The following is a 20,298-nucleotide window of genomic DNA, read 5'->3' as shown; positions in this document are numbered from 1 at the left end:
ACTTGGCGCAGGACTGAGACCAGGTCGCGGCCCCTGAGTGCACCCAACTGTGCTAGAGGGGTCCGCCGAGGGTATGTACCGTGGGAAAGCCTGATGTGAAGAGGTTGGCAGACCTGGTAACAGGGACAGATCCGTGCGGGATGGATGGATCGTCTGGGTAGCGTCAGGTGTAGTCAGGCAGGCCAGGTCAGCAATGTGCGGGCAGTGAGGTACTGGAGGAGCAGGCAGAGAATAGTCAGGGTCACAAGCCGGGTTCAGTAACTCACGGGCAGCGCGGTACAGAGGATCAGGCAGAAGGATGGTCAGGCAAGCCGGGGGTTCAACAGGAGACGGTCAGCAGAGGTCAGGATCAAAGCAGGGTTAGCAACTAGGCAGATAAGCAGGAACACATGATACCAGGTACAGGGGCTCATGGGAAACATACACCAAGGCACTGACTGCAGGTCTGGCCATTCCTTAAATACACTTCCTGCAATCAGCCCCAGGTGTTGGCTGATTGCAGGAGTGAGCTTCTGGCTGCTGAGAGCACCCGCTGGTCAGCCCTGGTACTGCAGCCCACACGGCAGGTGAGTCCCACCCCCATTGCTGAGTCCATTCCTGACACCTATAGACAAAAGGGGCACAAAATGAATACATAAAGTTCAATGTCATCATAAAGTTCATATAGCACTAGGGCTAGCTTCTTATAGCTGTAGCAGACTCTGTGTGAAAGTAAGAAGGAGAGCAGGGCCTCTAAGTGCAGTATTTTACAATGTTTATTAGGAAACAATGTAAAGCCACTCACATTGTGTAAAATAAAGAAGGCTCAGGTAGATAAATTGTGTAGCCGTGTCCTTGTTGCAATGGCCGCGTCCACACCAAAGGAGACTGTAGATGTGACAGGTTTTCCGGCCAGCACGTGAAATCTCTAAAGATGGCATCTGGAACGCACCTTGGAGCACAACGTCGGCGTCAGCATGAGGACGTGTGGGGACCGGCATGCAAAGTGACGTGTTTTGGAGTATGTGCTAAACCGCTAAGGGCGGAAGCACGCTCCCTTATCATGCGCGCTTCCGCCCTTAGTGGTTTAGCACATGTTTTGAAACGCGTCGCTTTGCATGCTGGTCCCCACATGTCATCACGCTGACGCCGATGTTGCGCTCCAAGGTGCGTTCCAGACGCCATCTTAGAGATTTTACTTGCTGGTCGGCAACCCTTTCACATCTACAGTCTCCTTTGGTGCGGGTGCGGCCATTGCAGCAAGGACACGGCTGCACAATTTATCTACCTGAGCCTTCTTTATTTTACACAATGTGAGTGGCTTTACATTGTTTCCTAATAAACATTGTCAAATGCTGAACTTAGACGCGCTTCTCTCCTTAGCTATAAAAAGTTGATGGAGGTCCTGGCATTCCACCATACTACTAAAAATGTTTTTATTGCAGATGTGTCCCTTGTTCTCTAAAGCTAGCCATACAGAAGTAGAATGTAGTTTTATCTTAAACAGTTCGGCGCTAGTATATCTGTAAATCAAACCTCCTCTCAATCCTATGTAGAACTAATAATGAGACAATCAGTGACTAAAAAAGTATATACTCTTTATCCTTTATATGGGCTCCATTTTGTTGTAGTGCAAGTTAGTTCCATCCTTAAATAAGTCCTGTCCCGGCAATAGATACCAATAAAATCCCAACAAAGATTATTCCCAAAAAGGTTCTGTTATTTATTTATTCAAATATTTTTTGTCTTGTTTCTGTAGTTTTTTTTATTATTATCTTCATCCATTTTTACTCATAATATGGTCTTTATTAAAATAATTTAATAGGTTTGTTTATATTATAGGAACTTCGGATATATATCTTAACCTCTTCCATACCGGGCACTTTTACTCCCTTCCTGCCCAGACCATTTTTCAGGTTTCAGCGCTCTCACACTTTGAATGCCAATTGCACGGTCATACAACATTGTACCCAAACTAAAATGTTGTCATTTTCTTCACACAACTAGAGCTTTCTTTTGGTGGTATTTAATCACCACTGGGATTTTTATTTTTTGCTAAATTAACAAAAAATGGCCGAACATTTTGAAAAACAATAACGCATTTTTCTTTGTTTCTGTTATAAAAGTTTGCAAATAAATAATTGTTCTTCATAAATTTAGGCCAAGATGTATTCTGCTACATTTCTTTGGTGAAAATAACCAAAATTAGGATGTATTTTTTAGTTTGTAGGAAAGTTATAGAGTTCACAATCTATGGGATATATCTGAATATTGATCAATCCTGAAGTACTGACGGCCAATCTAATTTTTTGAGGTCCAAGAATGTCAGAACAGTACAGATATCCCCCAAATGACCCCTTTTTGCAAAGTAGACAGTCCGACGTAATTCATAAGAGGTATGGCGAGTTTTTTTCAAGTTGTATTTTTTTTGTCATAATTTTTTGGAAAATGAAAAAATTATAAAATTATTTTCACTATTTTTTTTTACATACTGTCACCAGTGCAGTACAGCATCATCATATAACTGGCATGGCGGTGATCAGGGACACTGACTGGTGACAGTATAAAAAAAAAATTATATATATTTTTTTTCAATTTTTTTTTATTATTTTTAATTTTTTATTACTTTTTTTTCTTTTTCTTTTCCATAGTAACATTGTACTACTTTGGGGAAGTAATCAGTATTTTTTTTTTTTTTACACAATTTGCTTATAGCAAAGAATTACGTTGCTATAAGCAAGCATTTACCTGAATGACATCGATTCATTCAGGTTTTTTTTTTTTTTTTGTGCTTAGCTGTAATTTGGCTACGGCTAATCACGACACATCTGGGCTGTGATTGGCGCAGCTTGTGCATGTGATCGCTGTAATCATTCACAGCTAGACATACTAGTATACAATGGATGGCATGAATGAAGCCATCCATTGTATACAACTATCATGTGACCTGCTGTGATTGGTCACGGCAGGTCACATGGTACCGGCAGCGGGACGGTACTCAGATCTGTCATCGGCCGTGTCCGAGGTACACGGCCGGTGACAGATCGCACCGCTGCGCGGCTCTGCAGGCGCGTAAACTGCGCATGCTCGAAAGGACGCCATATGGCGTCCACCCGGAAAGGTGAGGGTTTTTGCCGGCCGCCATTCGGCCATAGGCTGGGAGGGAAATTGTTAAATTATGTACTGTATGTATGATATATTGTAAAGATGTAGGGATGTTACGCAATATTGACTTTTTATGGCAATAAGAAGGCAGTATTTTATGTGCAGATGGAATACAATTTACATGTGGATAGTATAGGGTTGAAGTATTTTGTTACCAGTATATGCATATATTTATGGGGAAGGATTATTTAAGGACGGAACAAATTTGTACTACAACAAAATGGCACCCGTATAAATGATATATACTACAAAAACATGGCATCTAGCAAACACTATATAAAGCACAATTGGCGGCCAGTCCAATCAACCCCCCTGGAGAAAGTCATGTGCCCTGTGACGAAACACGTTTGGGGTGGGGGGACTTGGATAATGCCACAGTGCTTGATCCCGATACAGCAAGTGAGGATTTTCACATAAAGCTATTGCACAATGTTGCTATATTTATAAATAAGGCTGGATATATTTGGTGCGATCTAGCACCCACATAATGTGAGTGGTACAGGTGAAACTCGAAAAAATTAGAATATCGTGCAAAAGTTCATTTATTTCAGTAATGCAACTTAAAAGGGGAAACTAATGTATGAGAGAGACTCATTACATGCAAAGTGAGATAGTTCAAGCCGTGATTTGTCATAATTGTGATGATTATGTCTTACAGCTCACGAAAACCCCAAATCCACAATCTCAGAAAATTAGAATATTACATGCAATCAATAAAACAAGGATTGTACATAGAACATTATCGGACCTCTGAAAAGTATAAGCATGCATATGTACTCCGTACTTGGTTTGGGCCCCTTTTGCAGCAATTACTGCATTGTTCGGTCTCATGTCTCTCATCTTTCTCTTGGCAATGCCCCATAGATTCTCTATGGGGTCAGGTCAGGCGAGTTTGCTGGCCAATCAAGCACAGTAATCCCACGGTCATTGAACCAGGTTTTGGTGCTTTTGGCAGTGTTGGCAGCTGAAGTCAGCATCCCCATAAAGCTTGTCTGCAGAAGGAAGCATGAAGTGCTCCAAAATCTCCTGGTAGATGCCTGTGCTGACCCTGGACTTAATGAAGCACAGAGGACCAACACCAACAGATGACATGGCTCCCCAAATCAACACAGACTGTGGAAACTTCACACTGGACTTCAAGCATCTTGCAGTGTGTGCCTCTCCATTCTTCCTCCATACTCTGGGTCCTTGGTTTCCAAATGAGATGCAAAAGTTGCTCTCATCAGAAAAGAGGACTTTGGACCACTAAGCAACAGACCAGGTCTGTTTTTCTTTAGCCCAGGTAAGATGCTTCTGATGTTGTTGGTGTTCAGGAGCGGCTTGACAAGAGGAATACGACATTTGAAGCCCATGTCCAGGATCCGTCTGTGTGTGGTGGCTCTTGATGCACTGACTCCAGCCTCAGTCCACTCCTTGTGAAAGTCCCCAACACGTTTGAATGGCCTTTTCCTGACAATCCTCTCCAGGCTGCGGTCATTCCTGCTGCTTGTGCACCTTGTTCTTCCACACTTTTCCCTTCCACATAACTTTTTATTAATGTGCTTTGATACAGCACTTTGGGAACATCCAACTTCTTTTGCAATTACCTTTTGAGGCTTTCCCTCCTTATGGAGGGTGTCAATGATGGTTTTCTGCACAACTGTCAGGTCAGCAGTCTTTCCCATGATTGTGATTCCTACTGAACCAGACTGAGAGACCATTTAAAGGCTCAGGAACCCTTTGCAGGTGTTATGGCTTAATTAGCTCATTAGAGTGGGACACTTTGAGCCGAGAATATTGCACCTTTTCACAATATTCTAATTTTCTGAGATTGTGGATTTGGGATTTTCATGAGCTGTAAACCATAATCATCACAATTATGACAAATCACAGCTTGAACTATCTTGCTTTGCATGTAATGAGTCTATCTCATATATTAGTTTCACCTTTTAAGTTGCATTACTGAAATAAATGAACTTTTGCAAGATATTCTAATTTTTCAAGTTTCACCTGTATTTTATGAGGTTTTGGAAGGCAATACATTTTTTGGGGATAAAGCACTATCTTTAGCATTATTATTTGCATGATGTGGATAGGAGTTAAAAGGAGAAGGAGAGCATCAGGCTGAGGAGAACCATCATAAAGTACACCGAGGCGTGTTGACCAAAGTCCATTTAAAGGGACACATGCGTTCTATTGACCTTTAGTGGAAGGTCAGCATGCTAAAGTGAGATTACACCTGGTGGCAGCATTACACAGTTTGGTTGAAGGAGCACGGAGGTGGAAATGGCATTTGGCACATCAACTAAAATCAAGAACACGAGGATATGACCTCAAACTAACTAGAGAAAAGTTCAAAACTAATCTTAGAGAGTATTGTTTTACTAAAAGGGTAGTTGGTGCTTGGAATAAACGTCTAGCAGATTGGTGAGCCAGTCAACGATAAGTGGCTTCAGACATGCTTGGGACAAACATAAATCTGTACACAGAGAAAAAAGTTAACAAAAAAAGAAAAACAAAAACAAAAAAACGGGCAGACTTGATGGACTACTTGGTCTTTTTCTGCCTCTATTTCTATGTTAATGTTGATTCTTGATCAAGCTGTCCTGCTGCTAGACTTGAGATGGATAGCCTAGCTCTGCCGTCTACTAGGGTGCCTTGGTTAAGAGAACACAATTACAAACCCTTTAGCAGGCAAAACAATTTCCATATATACTCGAGTATAAGCCGAGTTTTTCAGCACATTTTTTGTGCTGAAAAACGGCCCCCTCGGCTTATACTCGAGTCAACGTCAAGGGGGGCGCGTACAGGGGTGGGCAGAGGGCTGCTGTCTCTTACCTGGCTCCCACGATGATCCATCCAGGAAGCGCTGCTCCTTCCGTCACTCCGGCCGCTCCTTCCGTCACTCCGGCCACTCCCTCACTCCTGCCGCTCAGCTCCGCCTCCTCACCGGTGATTGGCCGCCAGAACTGTAGCTCAGGAAAGGTACACAGGCGGCCAATCACGGGCGAGGAGGCGGAGCCGAGCTGACCCGCGAAAATCGAGTGAGGGAAAAGCCGGTAAGTGTGCAGTGCAGAGGTGCTGCTGCAACCACATATGCTGGCTGCAGCAGCACCATACTGCAACAGGGGTCAGCAAGTGTCATTGGTGTCAGTGGGAGGAATAGTGCCGCATCATTGGTGTCACTGATACTAATGATGGGGCATTATTCCTCCCACTGACACCAACGATGGGGCACTATTCCTCCCACTGACACCAATGATGGGGCACTATTCCTCCCACTGATACTAATGATGGGGCACTATTCCTCCCACTAACACCAATGATGGGGCACTATTCCTCCCACTGACATCAATGATGGGGCACTATTCCTCCCACTGACACCAATGATGGGGCACTATTCCTCCCACTGATACTAATGATGGGGCTTATACTCGAGTCAATAGTTTTTCCCAGTTTTTTGTGGTAAAATTAGGTACCTCGGCTTATATTCGGGTCGGCTTATACTCGAGTATATACGGTATGTATGTCAACAGTTTATTTAGTGGCATGTCTGGAGTTGAGATTTAAATATTGGTATTAACCATTTGCCCTCCTGAGGATTTACCCCCCTTCCTGACCAGGCTATTTTTTGCATTACGGCGCTGCGTTACTTTAACTGATAATTGCGCGATCATGCAATGCTGCACCCAAATGAAATTTCTGTCTTTTTTTTCCCCTTGAATTGAGCTTTCTTTCGGTGGTATTTGATCGCCTGTGCGTTTTTTTTATTTATTGCACTATAAAAAAAAAAGACTGACGATTTTAAAAAAAGTATGTATTTTTGACTTTTTGCTATTAAACATGTCCAGTAAAAAAATTTTAAAAATCAAATTTCGTCATAATTTTAGGCCAAAATGTATTCTGCTACATGTCTTTGCTAATAAATTTTTTTTTACTACTAATGACGGCGATCAGCGACTTATAGCGGGACTGCGGCGAGCATTCTGACACTGTGGGAAACTGACTTGGTGTCACTGACATCCTCAGTGACACCAAATACACTGATCAGTGCTAAAAAAAGCACTGACACTGTACTAATGGCACTGGGCAGGAAGGTGTTAACATAAGGGGTGATCAAAGGGTTAACTGTGTGCTGGGTGTGTTTTACTAGGGGGCCATGTGTTTGTGCTTTACATGGCTGTGCCATATATCTGCTATAGGGCGGTTGGGAAGCTGTTAATATGATTATCAATATTTAGCTCTTGTCTCCATGAGATGTCTACTATTAGCAGCCTCACACTACCATTAGTCAGATCTTTTTGCCAGTATAAACTAAGATGTCCCATACTTGTTTCTCAAGGTCCTTTGCTGTGCACCTTCCAATGTAGCTGTGGACAATCTAGTGGAGCGCTTGGCTGCTTATAAAGAGCGAATATTACGTTTGGGGCACCCTGCACGTCTGTTGGAATCCTTACAGCATCACTCTCTGGACGCTGTGTTGGCACATAGTGATAATGCGCAGATTGTTGCTGACATCCGCAAAGATATTGACCTGATGTTTGTAAGTATTTGTTTTCAAAGCATTCTTTTTTTCATATATATGTTTATTTTTTTGTTTTTTTAGTACCACAGCAGGGTGATTTTGCTTTACTAATCTTCATATTGCAGTACAATTGGGTTGTACGCCACAATGAATAATTAAAGACATTGCAGCTGTTAGGTGAATTGTGATTGGTTTTGTTTTATCAATCATTGGAAGAAACAGCATTACCTTTTGATGTTAGATCTGATATGTAGAAGGTTCAAAACAAGGAAATATTATTCCCTTCGAGGACTGTATCGCTGTACTAGGGCATCACCTTTTCAGTCATAGCTCCTTATCAACCTGACAAGTATTGTATAGACAATTCAGGTTTAATTCTTTGGTTAATTTTAACCTTTCCCTGTTTAAGGTTTGAAACAGTTCTTAGCTGTTCATACTAGTGGCAGTATCCTGGCTCCCATATCCAGTTACTCTGGAGCTTTATACACACAAATACTGCATAGTCATTCAGTAAGTTTACTTATTCCACTATCCAGTACACAAGTAAGGCAGGCCACAGGGGGGGCGATTTTCTTTCCTGCAACCAACGTGTTAATGGGGAAATCCCTCCTATAGAGCCATTGTGATCTCCCAGGGGGTGAGGCGAGAGCTATCCCTACCAGGAGAACACAGTAATTACTGCTAGCAGCTATTATAGCTGCTAGCAATAATCGCATGTAAAATCTGACAGGCTGGTTGTACCCAAGCTGATCAATCAACTTGCTTACGTTCAGCCAGCTCATACACAGTTTGAATCTCAGCTGGTCCCTGCTGAACAGGCCGGGATTCGAACCCTCTATGGCCAGCTTAACTAAGAGAGAATCTACAATAATGAAGATATCATGCTATCATCTGGATGATAATAAGGAAAAAAAAACGTAAAGATGGGAACGTTACAGCAACAAGTATATTCAATAATAAGCAATTCTCTGTGCTCACTGAAAATACACAATTTTGTGTCATTTTTAAAGCTACATGTGCAATTTGCATTTGCTTGATTTAAAAAAAAACACATAGCTTGAGCGTCAGGCAAATGCTGGATGCAGAGTATTCAATGCCAGCACTTTGGCCGCACTCTGCTCCAGATCCAGGTGTTCTCAAGGAGAGACCTTGTAAGCCAGTGCCAAGCCACAACCCACACATGGTATTTGGGAAATTATGCCAAGTTCAACAAGCACATAAGAACGGTTCTGTGCATGCTGTGGACTCAGCAGCTGTTGGGTGCTTGACAGAGGTCAAAAAGGCCATATATGTCCCCTTGTGACATTTCTATAGACCCAGACTAAGTCTGGTTCTAGAAAGGCTTTTAGAACATTGAATAGAGAGGTATCTTTCTGTTTTTACTGGCAATGCTGCATGAATGGAACTTTCCTCATAACTTTTTTTCTCTGACTTAACTGATTAATGAATGCTGCTCACATGAATGTGAGCTGCTCCAGTTACATTCTCTTTTCATCTTAAAAAAACAAAAAAAAACACAGCCTGTGCCAGCTCACAAAAAAAGTTCCAAAATGTTGTGTGCAGAAACAAACACTTTGGCCTGGTTCACACTATTACAGGTAGTTGCGGGTGTGGGAATCATGGCGATTCCCACAGTCAAAACACAAGGGGCCTCCATTCATTCTTAATGGCATCCCCACGCATCTAAAAATCCTGTGTGCTGTGGGGGCAGGAACCACAGGGAAATCTCATGGTGCAAAAGCACCATGCGATTTCCTGGCCGCATGTTTAAAATGCTGCAGGAACCTCTTTTTCCTGCGCAGGCACAGCAGCCTATCAAATTACTGAGCTGCTGTGCCCGTGCAAACCCGTAATAATGTGAACCAGGCCTTCCACAGTAGAGGCTTTCTTTTGGTTGCCTAAGAACCCCCTTTTATAGTCTGATCTACACCCATTTATAACAAATGACTCAGCCAATGGCTGTCATTTATAAAGACTGGACCATGCATGGGCAGCAATTAGGCCTTTTTTTTAACCCGTATATAAAAGTTTTATATAAAAATAGATATAGATAGTGTGGGGAAGGTTTGGCAACCTAGTGGTTCATTTTTTTTTTTGTTTTGCTGTCTGTGTCCCCCCCTGCATGATTCAACCCCTCTGTTTTTTCCTACTAAACACTGTCACAGACAGAAAATGAGGGGAAATCCACATTTGTCACCAGAACAGGAATAGAGGGGAAATGATCTAGTTGGTACACTTGTGGTGTTGACAACTGTCTAAGGGCCTCTTCACACTGGTGGACTCCGCCAAGCAGGTCCACCTGGTCAGCAGGGGATCTGTCAGCTGACGCAGAGTGGACACAGACACAGCCCACTGTTCTCTATGGGGCAGTCAGATGTAAACAGACCACCTGTCTGTTTACATCCAACTATCATCCAATCCAGTCCGCTAGATGGATGGGGAACAGATTCCCCATCCGTCTGCTTTAAGCGGATCAGATGCAGGTGGGTGTAAATGGACACACTTCCGTTTACATCTGCCTCCCCTTACGAACAGGTAGACCCGATCAGTCTTCCAGTGTGAAAGGGGCCTAAAAGAGAATTTCCTTAACTTTGGGGAGATTTCTTCTCTTTTCTTGTTGTGTCAATGTGTCAGCGGGACAGGAAGTGAAGGGAATTCCTAATGTGACACAGACAGCAGAACAAATTTGAGAGGGGTTCTAACCCTACCTTACTTAACTAAAAACAGAATTTCTTTATTAATACTTTAACTCCAATAGAATTCTCAGGTTTGATGTATAGGTGTTCATTTTGTATTATACTTATATTCATGTTCACATAATTGTTAAATTTTGTAGGCAAAAATGAGAAAACTGCCACGTAAGGAAGAAAAGGGCAGCTTCAGAACAGAAATCAAAGCTCTTAGGAAAGAACTGAAAGACCGCGAAGAGGCAGCAATGATTGAAACGTTGAAAGCTGCTAATGTTATCCTCAGCACAATGACAGGTTAGTCAGGGCTGGAGCCTCTTCCAGCACACAATACTGTAATGATGTATGAGGTTGTTTCCATCACTTTTACTTACTACAGCTACTATTGATTCCTTGCTAAAATAGACTTCTTGCCCTATGATTCATATACCATTTGTGAAAGATATTTCCTAAATATTATAAATAGAATGGCAGGATGACTCTTCTGTCTCCTAACAGAGGTGTCCAATATATCATGGCTACAGAAGCCTGCTTTTTATTTAGTGACTGTGAAGGTGATATACTTAAATATTGTATGTATGTCTTTTAAAGTCAATATACAACCTGTGCTATGTTACTTTAAGGTGGAAGCTTCATTTGCCCATTTTCCTTGCAAGTATTTCAAAGCAGAAAACTCTATTTAAAGGGTTCAGTGAATATAAAAAGTCTACACACCCCTGTTAAAATGTCAGGTTTCTGAGACAAAGATAAATCATTTCAGAATTTTGTCCACCTTTAATGTGACCTAGAAACTGTACAACGCAATTGAAAAACAAACTGAAATCTTTTAGGAGGGGGAAGTAAACATAAAAAGCTAAAATAATGTGGTTGCATAAGTGTGCACACCCTCTTAAAACTGGGGATGTAGCTGTGTTCAGAATTAAGAAATCACATTCAAAATCATGTTAAATAGGAATCAGTACACACCTGCCATCATTTAAAGTGCCTCTGACTATCCCCAAATAAAGTTCAGCTATTCTAGTAGGTCTTTCCTGACATTTTCTTAGTCGCACCCTACAGCAAAAGTCATGGTCTGCAGAGAGCTTCCGAAGCATCATAGGGATCTCATTGTTAAAAGGTATCAGTCAGGAGAAGGGTACAAAATAATTTCCAAGGCATTAGATATACCATAGAACACAATGAAGACCGTCAAAATCAAGTGGAGAAAATATGGCGCAACAGTTACATTACCAGGAACTGGACATCACTCCAAATTGATCAAAAGATGAAAAGAAAACTGGTTTGGGAGGCTGCCAAGAGGTACAGCAACATTAAAGGAGCTGCAGGAATATCTGGCTGTGTGGTACATGTGACGACAATCTCCCGTATTCTTCATATGTCTGGGCTATGGGGTAGAGTGGCAAGACGGAAGCCTTTTCTTAGGAAGAAAAACATCCAAGCCTGGCTAAATTTTGCAAAAACACATCTAAAGTCTCCCAAAAGCATGTGGGAAAATGTGTTATGGTCTGATGAAACCAAGGTTGAACTTTTTGGCCATAATTCCAAAATATATGTTTCGTGCAAAAACAACACTGCACATCACCAAAAGAACACCATACCCACAGTGAAGCATGGTAGTGGTAGCATTATGCTTTGAGGCTGTTTTTTCCAAATACCAGTCAATATTAACGCAAAACCTTCAAGCTTCTGCCAGAAAACTGAGCATGAAGAGGAACTTCATCTTTCAGTATGACAGCGACCCAAAGCATACATCCAAATCAACAAAGGAATGGCTTCACCAGAAAAAGATTAAAGTTTTGGAAATGCCCAGCCAGAGCCCAGACCTGAATCTGATCGGAAATCTGTGGGGTGATCTGAAGAGGGCTGTGCACAGGAAATGCTCTCACAATCTGACCGATTTGGAGTGTTTTTGCAAGGAAGAGTGGGCAAGTCAAGATTTTTGAATAAGCTATATTGTGGCGCTTAAATAAGTGAATAATTTATACAATAATGGATGTTGCCTGCTCTAAGCAAGCAAAAGTTAAACGCTGCCCCTAAAAAGTGAAATACACTTAAACAAATAGATATGTGAATAGGTAGGCGCTGCAATGATTATATAACACAAATGAAAAATAGAGTGAAATAACAATATCACCAAACAAATGGTAGTCCTGAACAAAATATGATGAATAGTGAACATAATATATTATGGTGACAGTCCCATAAAGGAGTAGTCTTGTAGACCAAAAATATTCTCTTTCACTACGTGCAGACAAGTGAATTTGTCACTCACCAGAAAAAATTTACCCTGGTTAGGTGGTCAAGTATTGAATCATGTTGATTGGACAGCTCCAAAAACATGATTCTACTCCAATTTACTGTGCCCGGTAATGGCGGTACGTCACTTCCTGAGGACGTCGCCAGGCGAAACGTGCGTAGAGCGTGATCCCGTCACTTCCGGGTTCCCGTGACGTTACATCCAGTCTGTCGAAAGCGAGGCTTGGAACACACATCGGCCATCATTATTGGTATACATACAAACACAGGCTGCATAGACTTGTGCCGGTTTATGGGCACCACTACATGTGAGTGCATTGATACTTATCTTGTTTTGCTATTTTCAGTAAATACTACACTTAGAGCAATTTAATTCATTTGGTTTATTTGAGCTGCTTGGAGCATTACCTTTATCTTGAGGAGAGCCTGGGATTGTGAATCCATCCACTATTTGTGCACCCAGAGTCTTGTGATCACCCAACTTGGGGCAGTCCTTTTCGATCCCCTGGATCCATATCTCTTATTAGGAGACTGGGAGGTCTGATCCAAGAGAGCCTGTTGCTGGTCATTATTACTTATAATAACAAAGCGATACTTGACCACCTAACCGGGTCAATTTTTTCTACTGAGTGAGAAATTCACTTATTGTCTGCACGTGGTGAAAGAGAATATTTTTTGTCTACAGGACTACACCTTTATGGGACTGTCACCATAATATATTATGTTCACTATTCATCATATTTTGTTCAGGACTACCATTTGTTTGGTGATATTGTTATTTCACTCTATTTTTCATTTGTGTTATATAATCATTGCAGCGCCTACCTATTCACAAGTCAAGCTGTGTCATGCTGATAGACTCATACCTAAAAAGACTGAATGCTGTAATAACATCAAAAGGGACTTCAACAAAATATTAGTTTAACCTCTTCACGCTGGCCGAACGCAAATGTGTGGCCACCCGGCGTCTGGACCTAGACGCCAAGCGGCCGTACATTTGCGTTCTATTAAAAAAGAACGTGTGCTGAGAGCGCATACCCTGCGCACTCCCAGCACACGTTTCCATTACTCACGGAAAGGTCCCGATCTCCTCTTTCGATCGGGACCTTTCCCAATCATGTGACGGCACATCACGGCGGTCACATGACTCTAAACCCTACTTTCCGGCTTCTGAAACCCTTAAAGGGCCGGGAGGTGCCGGCACAAAGGGGTTAAGGGTGTGCACACTTATGCAACCATTTTATTTTAGTTTTTTATTTTTGCTTCCCTCCACTTAAAAGATTTCAGTTTGTTGTTCGAGTTCTACAGTTTCTACAATACATTAAAGATGGAAAAAGCTCTGAAATGATTTATCTTTGTCCCATTTTTTACATCACAGAAAACTGACATTTTAACAGGGGTGTGTAGACTTTTTATGTCCACTGTAGGTCCACTAAAAAGAGTCAACTTCTAGCTTTTTGTTTCATGGGTACTCCCAACAGTGAAATTTCCATGCCATAATTACTGACTGTCTCTGTCCACTTGGACTTTTGGGCTGTTCCATCCACCTACGTGTGCTTCAGCATTTCCTGCTGCATTCCCCATAATATAAAATAAATAAATCAGAGTCGCACTGATTTTGAAAGTAGTTCCTGCACTACTTTTTGCGATTTCAGGTGCAACTTGCATAGACATCTGCGCATGAAGTCGCACAGATATCTTCGAAGTCACACCTGAAGTTGCAGTGACATGTGACTTTGAAATTGTGCGACTTCAAGTGAAGTTGCACGATTTCAAAGTCGGATCTGGTGTGAACCAGGAGTTAAAGTTGCTTTTTTTTCCAGTGGCATGGACAACAATCTCCTTAGAAAAGTTCTAATACAGAGTGATTCCCACTTCCATTGTAGGCAACAGTGAGGTCACCATCCTGCTTTTAGTAATAGTTATTTCTGTAGAACATAAGGCTACTTTCACACAGCTCCTGTGAAAAAAGATATGTGACTCAAAAACCACACCAAAAACGCAACCGCAGTTGCATTTTTGATACATTTTCCATGTATTTCAGTGGGGAGGTGCGTATTTTTTTGTTTTTTCGTTTTTTTTACCACATCAAACATGCATCAAAAATGCAGCTTGCAGGACTGTGAAAATAGGACCCACAACTGACTAGTGTGAAAAATGCCTTAGGATTTAATGGTCATGTGTTTTTCTTTTTTTAATGAAAAAACAATAGAAAACATCAGTGTGAAAGCAGCCTTATATTAGAACAAATAAGTCCCAGTGTTGGATCCCCCTGCAGGTGGCACTGCAAACTAACTGAAGAAACCTATACTAAAGGCTCGGCAAGTTTTTACAAGGTTATCCTATTTATTGAAGCATTACACAGCTCACAGGAGTAGAGCAATATCTTAGACACAATAAGCCTTTCTCAAGTACAATTACAGCTGCAAACCTCTTTAATACTTTTTTTAAAAATACATATATGGGTCATAGTTATCAAAGTGTTTGGGGGACAGCACTGCCTCTCATAGTCTGTATTGTCCTTAAAAAACAACTTTGTTCTCCCTTTAGTTCTTTACAGCACTATGGTAGTGTGTAAGAGAGCAGCTTTCTGGCTGCAGTAGGCAACAAGAAGAATTTTCTTAATCATACATCAAATACACACAGGGCTTCTCCATATTCATGGCTGCCTGGGTTATGCTGGCATCTTCAGGTGAATGACACTGGCCAAAAAAAGTCTGGTCCCCCCCCACCCAGGCATAACCCTTCCCAGCTCACCAAACCTGTTTCGTGCCAGCATCTTTTGGGGATGGATGGATTCCATTCTGTGATATTTGTCTGCAGTTTTCTTCCTACCCTATTCTGTAAAACCTTGCTGGGGAAAGGCTTTGTCTGGATTAGTTGTCTATTGCCTTAGGGCCAAGAGGAAGAGTACCCGGACCCTGTTATGGAAGACCGGGGTTGTCCTGTAATGTTGGCAGGGTGCTTTAGAGGTCCAGGGATGTGATCCTCTCTGGGGGAGTTGTGTCCCTGAAGGCCCTTTTGGGTATGCTTGCTGTGATGGGTAAAGTTTGGTTCTAAGGTCATGGAGCCTGGGTTGGGCAGTGTATGTGTTAGGTGGATTCCTGTGGTGTGCAATCCCCCTGGTGTACTGGAGTCCCTGGCTGTATACTGAGCTGGGGCTGAGATTTGGGTGGCTGTGCTGCTCTGCCGATAGAGAGTGATATACTGTAATAGAGGTGTTTAAATGGGGCAGCCGCGGGACCAGACTTCACAAAACCGATGTCATTAGCTTGTGCTAGCACAGGTGCCTTGGTTTCCGGGCTAGGAGATATGTATTCCACGTGTTTTGATACACGCAAATCTAACACCTTTAGCGGTGGCGTAGGCACTGCGCTAGCAATGTAGCAGCAGCTCTCATCTACAGCAGTAATTGGGGAACCTTTTTGTGCAGAGGTCCCTTGCCATACCAGGTGTCTTGGCTATTAGCAGACACTCCTTGCACCTGAGTGGCCTTCCTGTCTTCAAGTACCTGACATAATAGGCCTGTTTTCCTCAACAACCCATGGCCGGTGCACAGGCAGGGGTGAAGAATGTGGAGTGGGCTCTCAAATCCCTCTATGTGGTGGGAAGATAACACTACACAGTTCATCCTGAAATAGACCCCCTATGGGTCAAATGAGCTCTGAATATCTGCCCTTGTCTGATATTTTCTTCAGGGGTACAGCTCTCTGCTACCTTTGAACTCTCCGTAGCAATTTCTGGTCTGGGGGAATAGATCTCTGGTTTTCTCACAGGTTTGGAACAACTGAGGCTTGATGAGCTGAGAGGGGTCATGCCTGGAAGGGGAAACCTGCCTTTTTTTGGCTAGTGTCCATGCGTCTGAAGGCAGCAGCATAACCCAAGTAGCCATGAGTATGAAGAAACCCTGTGTCCTGTACTATAATCCAAGAAAAGGATTTCACAGGCAAACCAATGATCCCAATTTTTCCTTTAGATTTGAATTTCTAAGTCCTAATGTAAAGGTTAGAAGCACAGTGGCTTAATGACTAGAAGTTATGCCTTGCAGCACTGGGGTCCTTGGTCTAAATCTCGGCCAGGGCACTAGCTTGCATGGGTTCCCTCTGCTTACTCTGGTGATATCCCATACTCCAAAGACATGCTAGTAGGTTAATTAACTCCTGTCTAATTTGGACTTAAAGTAGAACTATAGGTGAATCTATAGTGGGGTTTTTTTTCTAATTTTGGCTAGAGAAAGGGAGAGTTGTAACCCCTGTCCCACTGCAGAGATTTCCCTTCACTTCCTCTCCCATAGCCCAACAGGAAGTGAGAGGAAACCACTGCAAATTAAGGGAAAACCTTTGGGACCCTCAGGTCACCGGAACTGGTGTCCCCATTGGAAGATTACCCCCCCCCCCCCCCGATTACTCTTCTGAGGACAACCCAAAATTTGGGATTTTACTTTCACTTTCAAGGATAATGGTAAGCAGACCAAAAAGAGAGGGTGAATCTCCTTAACGGGGGTACATACAGCAATAAAAACTGACAAGCTTTTTAATTCCTCTCCACCTCTATCCAAAGCAAAAAAAAAAAAAGTTTTGCCTTTATTTATACTGTAACCGCTTTCCCGCCAACCTATAGTAGATATACTGTGGTAGGGATGCGCAAAATCACACGTGTGTGTGTGAGTTTGCATTTCCGGGTAGGGGGCCCCACCCACGCCACCATTTGTGGCCTCTGCTGTCAATCTCTGGGTCCAAGCCGGTGATTACTCACCGGCACCCAGTAATCGCAGAGCATTACCGATGGAGGGAGAGAACTGTATATAAACAATATGGTTTTCTCCTCTGTCAGCTCCTGCAGTGTGCTTACAGTTGAAAGCACAGACACTGCACACAGTTAACCCTTTGATCACCCCACATGTTAACCCCTTTCTGCCCAGTGCTATTAGTACAATGTCAGTGCTTTTTATTAACACTAATCATTGTATTGGTGTCACTGGGGATGTCAACGACACCAAGTCTGTTCCCCCCAGTGTCACCAATACACAGTCCTGCTATAAGTTGCTGATTGCCACCATTACTAGTAAAAATAAAAAAACTAACAAAAAACTAAAAATCCAAGTATGTATACCACCATATGTAAATGCTATAACTGTCAAGTAAACCAATTAATTCACACTTATTGGGATTTTATTTAGCAAAGACATGTAGCAATACAATTTGGCCTAAATTTATGATGAAATTTTGATTTTTTTTTTTTTTAATTTTTACTGGACATGTTTAATAGCAAAAAGTAAAAAATATTGGGGTGTTTTTTTTCTCAAAATTGTCGGTCTTTTGCGTTATAAGAGAAAAAAAAAAAAATAACACACAGGCAATCAAATACCAACAGAAGAAATCTCTGTAGGGAAAAAAAGGAAGTAAAATTCATTTGGGTGCAGCGTTGCATGACCACTCAATTGTCAGTTAAAGTAACGCAGCGCCGTAATGCAAAAAATGGCCTGGTCAGAAAAGGGGGTAAATCCTCTGCAGGGCAAGTAGTTAAGTTTACCTTTTCGGGAAAAAACCATCATACACCCTCCCACCCCCTCACTCCCTGCTAGACTTACCTCCATGGGTCATACAGTTCACATCGTCTATGCAGCTCAGTGCAGTGTACCTGGGGTTGAAATCCACACTGTTCTTTCTCGTCCTTCCCTAGGTCAGGAAGGGGGGTACATCCTCTGGAGGGCAATTGGTAATATGTGAGTGCAAACTGGCTACTATTTACATGTGTTATCACATTCTGCAAGCTAGTTCCAAACCGGGCAATTTGGGAGGGGATTGAGCAAAGACCTGTCCACCTATAACATAAAAAATTTAAAGCGTATCAGACACAGTGCACAGAAAGCTGGGCCGTAGATTTGCTGCAAGTCGGATGCAACTGAATGGATATATACATGCATAAAATGTACAGGTGATCATGAAAAGCGTTTTTCTTTATCAAATTTCCCATCACTTTCATTGATGTTCACATATAACCTTTACATTTATAGTGACCGAAAAAAGGTAACAGATAACAGCAGATGTAAGTACAAAGCCAACTGTTTAAAACTATTATTAAACCCTCAGTTCTAAAGCACTTTCACTAGCTGATTTAACCACTTAGTGAGTTCCCCAGCTGATTTAATCCCTTAGTGAGTTCACCAGCTGATTTAATCACTTACCCCTGCCTCACATGTATGCGTCCGTGCGGGCCACGTTTTGCGCGGACATGAGAGCCCATTCATTTGAATGGACTCCCATGCCCCACGACACGCAGGGAAGAAGCCCCTGCACTTCTTCTGAAAATGCAGCCCGCGCGGGAACCTCGGTTCCCAGTACGGTTACATTTTCCAGTGCGGGCGGCGTGCCATTAGATCTAATGGCACCTGCCCGCGGGTCCACATTCCTCTGTGCGGATCTGCTGCCGCACCACCCGCACATGTGTGAACTTAGCCTTACTGAGTATTCAGATCCTTTATCTTTTATTCCTTGCCTATGTGCCTTTTCAAGCTGCTGCCATGACCACTGTACCAGATTTCCTGTTTCAGGATAGCTTCTTTCTCTTGCAGCATCCTATGGAGCCACCCTTGCATTCAGGGGCTAGCACTTTGTCTCCACTCGCCGCGTGCATCGATTGAAATGCACACATCTGTAGCCTAGGAGGGAAAGTCACTCCCCTACTCGTCCCTCCCTCCTACCCCTTCCCCAAGCAAACAGACTCTCTCTCTTTAAGCTAACAGCCTGGCTGGAGACTGCACTGTCCGCTGTTAACTCTTTCCTGTGAAGACCGGAAGTTCAAGATAGCAGCAATGAGAAAGCAGGAGCCAGTAGCATTGATAGTTGTAAAGTGCAAGTGCTGGGGTAAGAATGTTAACAGATAGGTTACTGAGGAATGTTGATTTCACTGTGCCCAATCTGTGAATCTAAAGTAGCTTAGGGGTTAATATAACTTTAAGTTTTACACATATATAGAAATTGTTTTAGTGTCTCTTTTAGGTAAAGGTTACTTGTACGTTTGGGTTTTGTGGGTCATTTTTCCCAAAGTCTTTACACATGACTGATGTCCTCTCCACAAGATTGGTGACTTGTCTTGGCTGTGTGTTTGGTACCCCCCACCTAATCCTTGCAAAACAGATTGTCGGATCTCAGAATTCTGGCATCAAGTCCTGCAAACTCAGTGTTTCATTTAGGAAAGTGGATTTTCATCCTAATTACCAATAATTGTTCATTGTGAAATTACGGACTTATATACACATTGATCTGTTTCCAAACCCCTTTCTTTGCCAGGTGCTTCCCTGGATGGGCCGTTGAAACTGCTTCCTGATAATTACTTTGACCTGGTGGTGATTGATGAGTGCACTCAGGCGTTAGAGGCCAGCTGCTGGATCGCTCTACTGCAGGCAAGAAAGTGTATCTTGGCCGGAGATCACAAACAACTACCACCCACCATCATATCTCACAAGTAGGGAGGCAAGCACTGCAGTGAATTCCATTTGTCTCAATATCATCAATATTTCTGTCTTCTCATTTCGTCTTCAATACATCTTACTTATTGTATTGTTTTACAAAAGCAACATAAACAGTTGAAATATGTGATCTGTTTTGCCAGTCGGTGGATTTGTAATTGTGTTCAGCCAGTCTTGTGATACCTTTCAGGCCAGTTACCTCTGTTTTCTCTGCTATAATTAAAATGCATCTAAAT

At 42.4% G+C, this 20,298-nt stretch overlaps 1 protein-coding gene across 1 annotated transcript in view; it reads left to right on the top strand.

The window, feature by feature from the left end:
* Positions 1 to 20,298, top strand: part of IGHMBP2 (immunoglobulin mu DNA binding protein 2) — an 86,030-nt gene that overhangs the window by 17,944 nt on the left and 47,788 nt on the right. The window contains exons 6-8 of the mRNA XM_089654975.1: positions 7,466 to 7,666; positions 10,485 to 10,632; positions 19,884 to 20,058. Of these exons, the coding sequence (XP_089511101.1) occupies positions 7,466 to 7,666; positions 10,485 to 10,632; positions 19,884 to 20,058 (524 nt within the window). The remainder of the gene's footprint in view (positions 1 to 7,465; positions 7,667 to 10,484; positions 10,633 to 19,883; positions 20,059 to 20,298) is intronic.

This window comes from Staurois parvus, unplaced genomic scaffold (genome assembly GCF_062004578.1).
Source record: "Staurois parvus isolate SC_StPar_1 unplaced genomic scaffold, SC_StPar_1.0 ptg000818l, whole genome shotgun sequence".
Lineage (NCBI taxonomy): Eukaryota > Metazoa > Chordata > Amphibia > Anura > Ranidae > Staurois > Staurois parvus.
The sequence above is the reverse complement of the archived record's forward strand: the minus strand, read 5'-3'. Positions and strand labels throughout refer to the sequence as shown.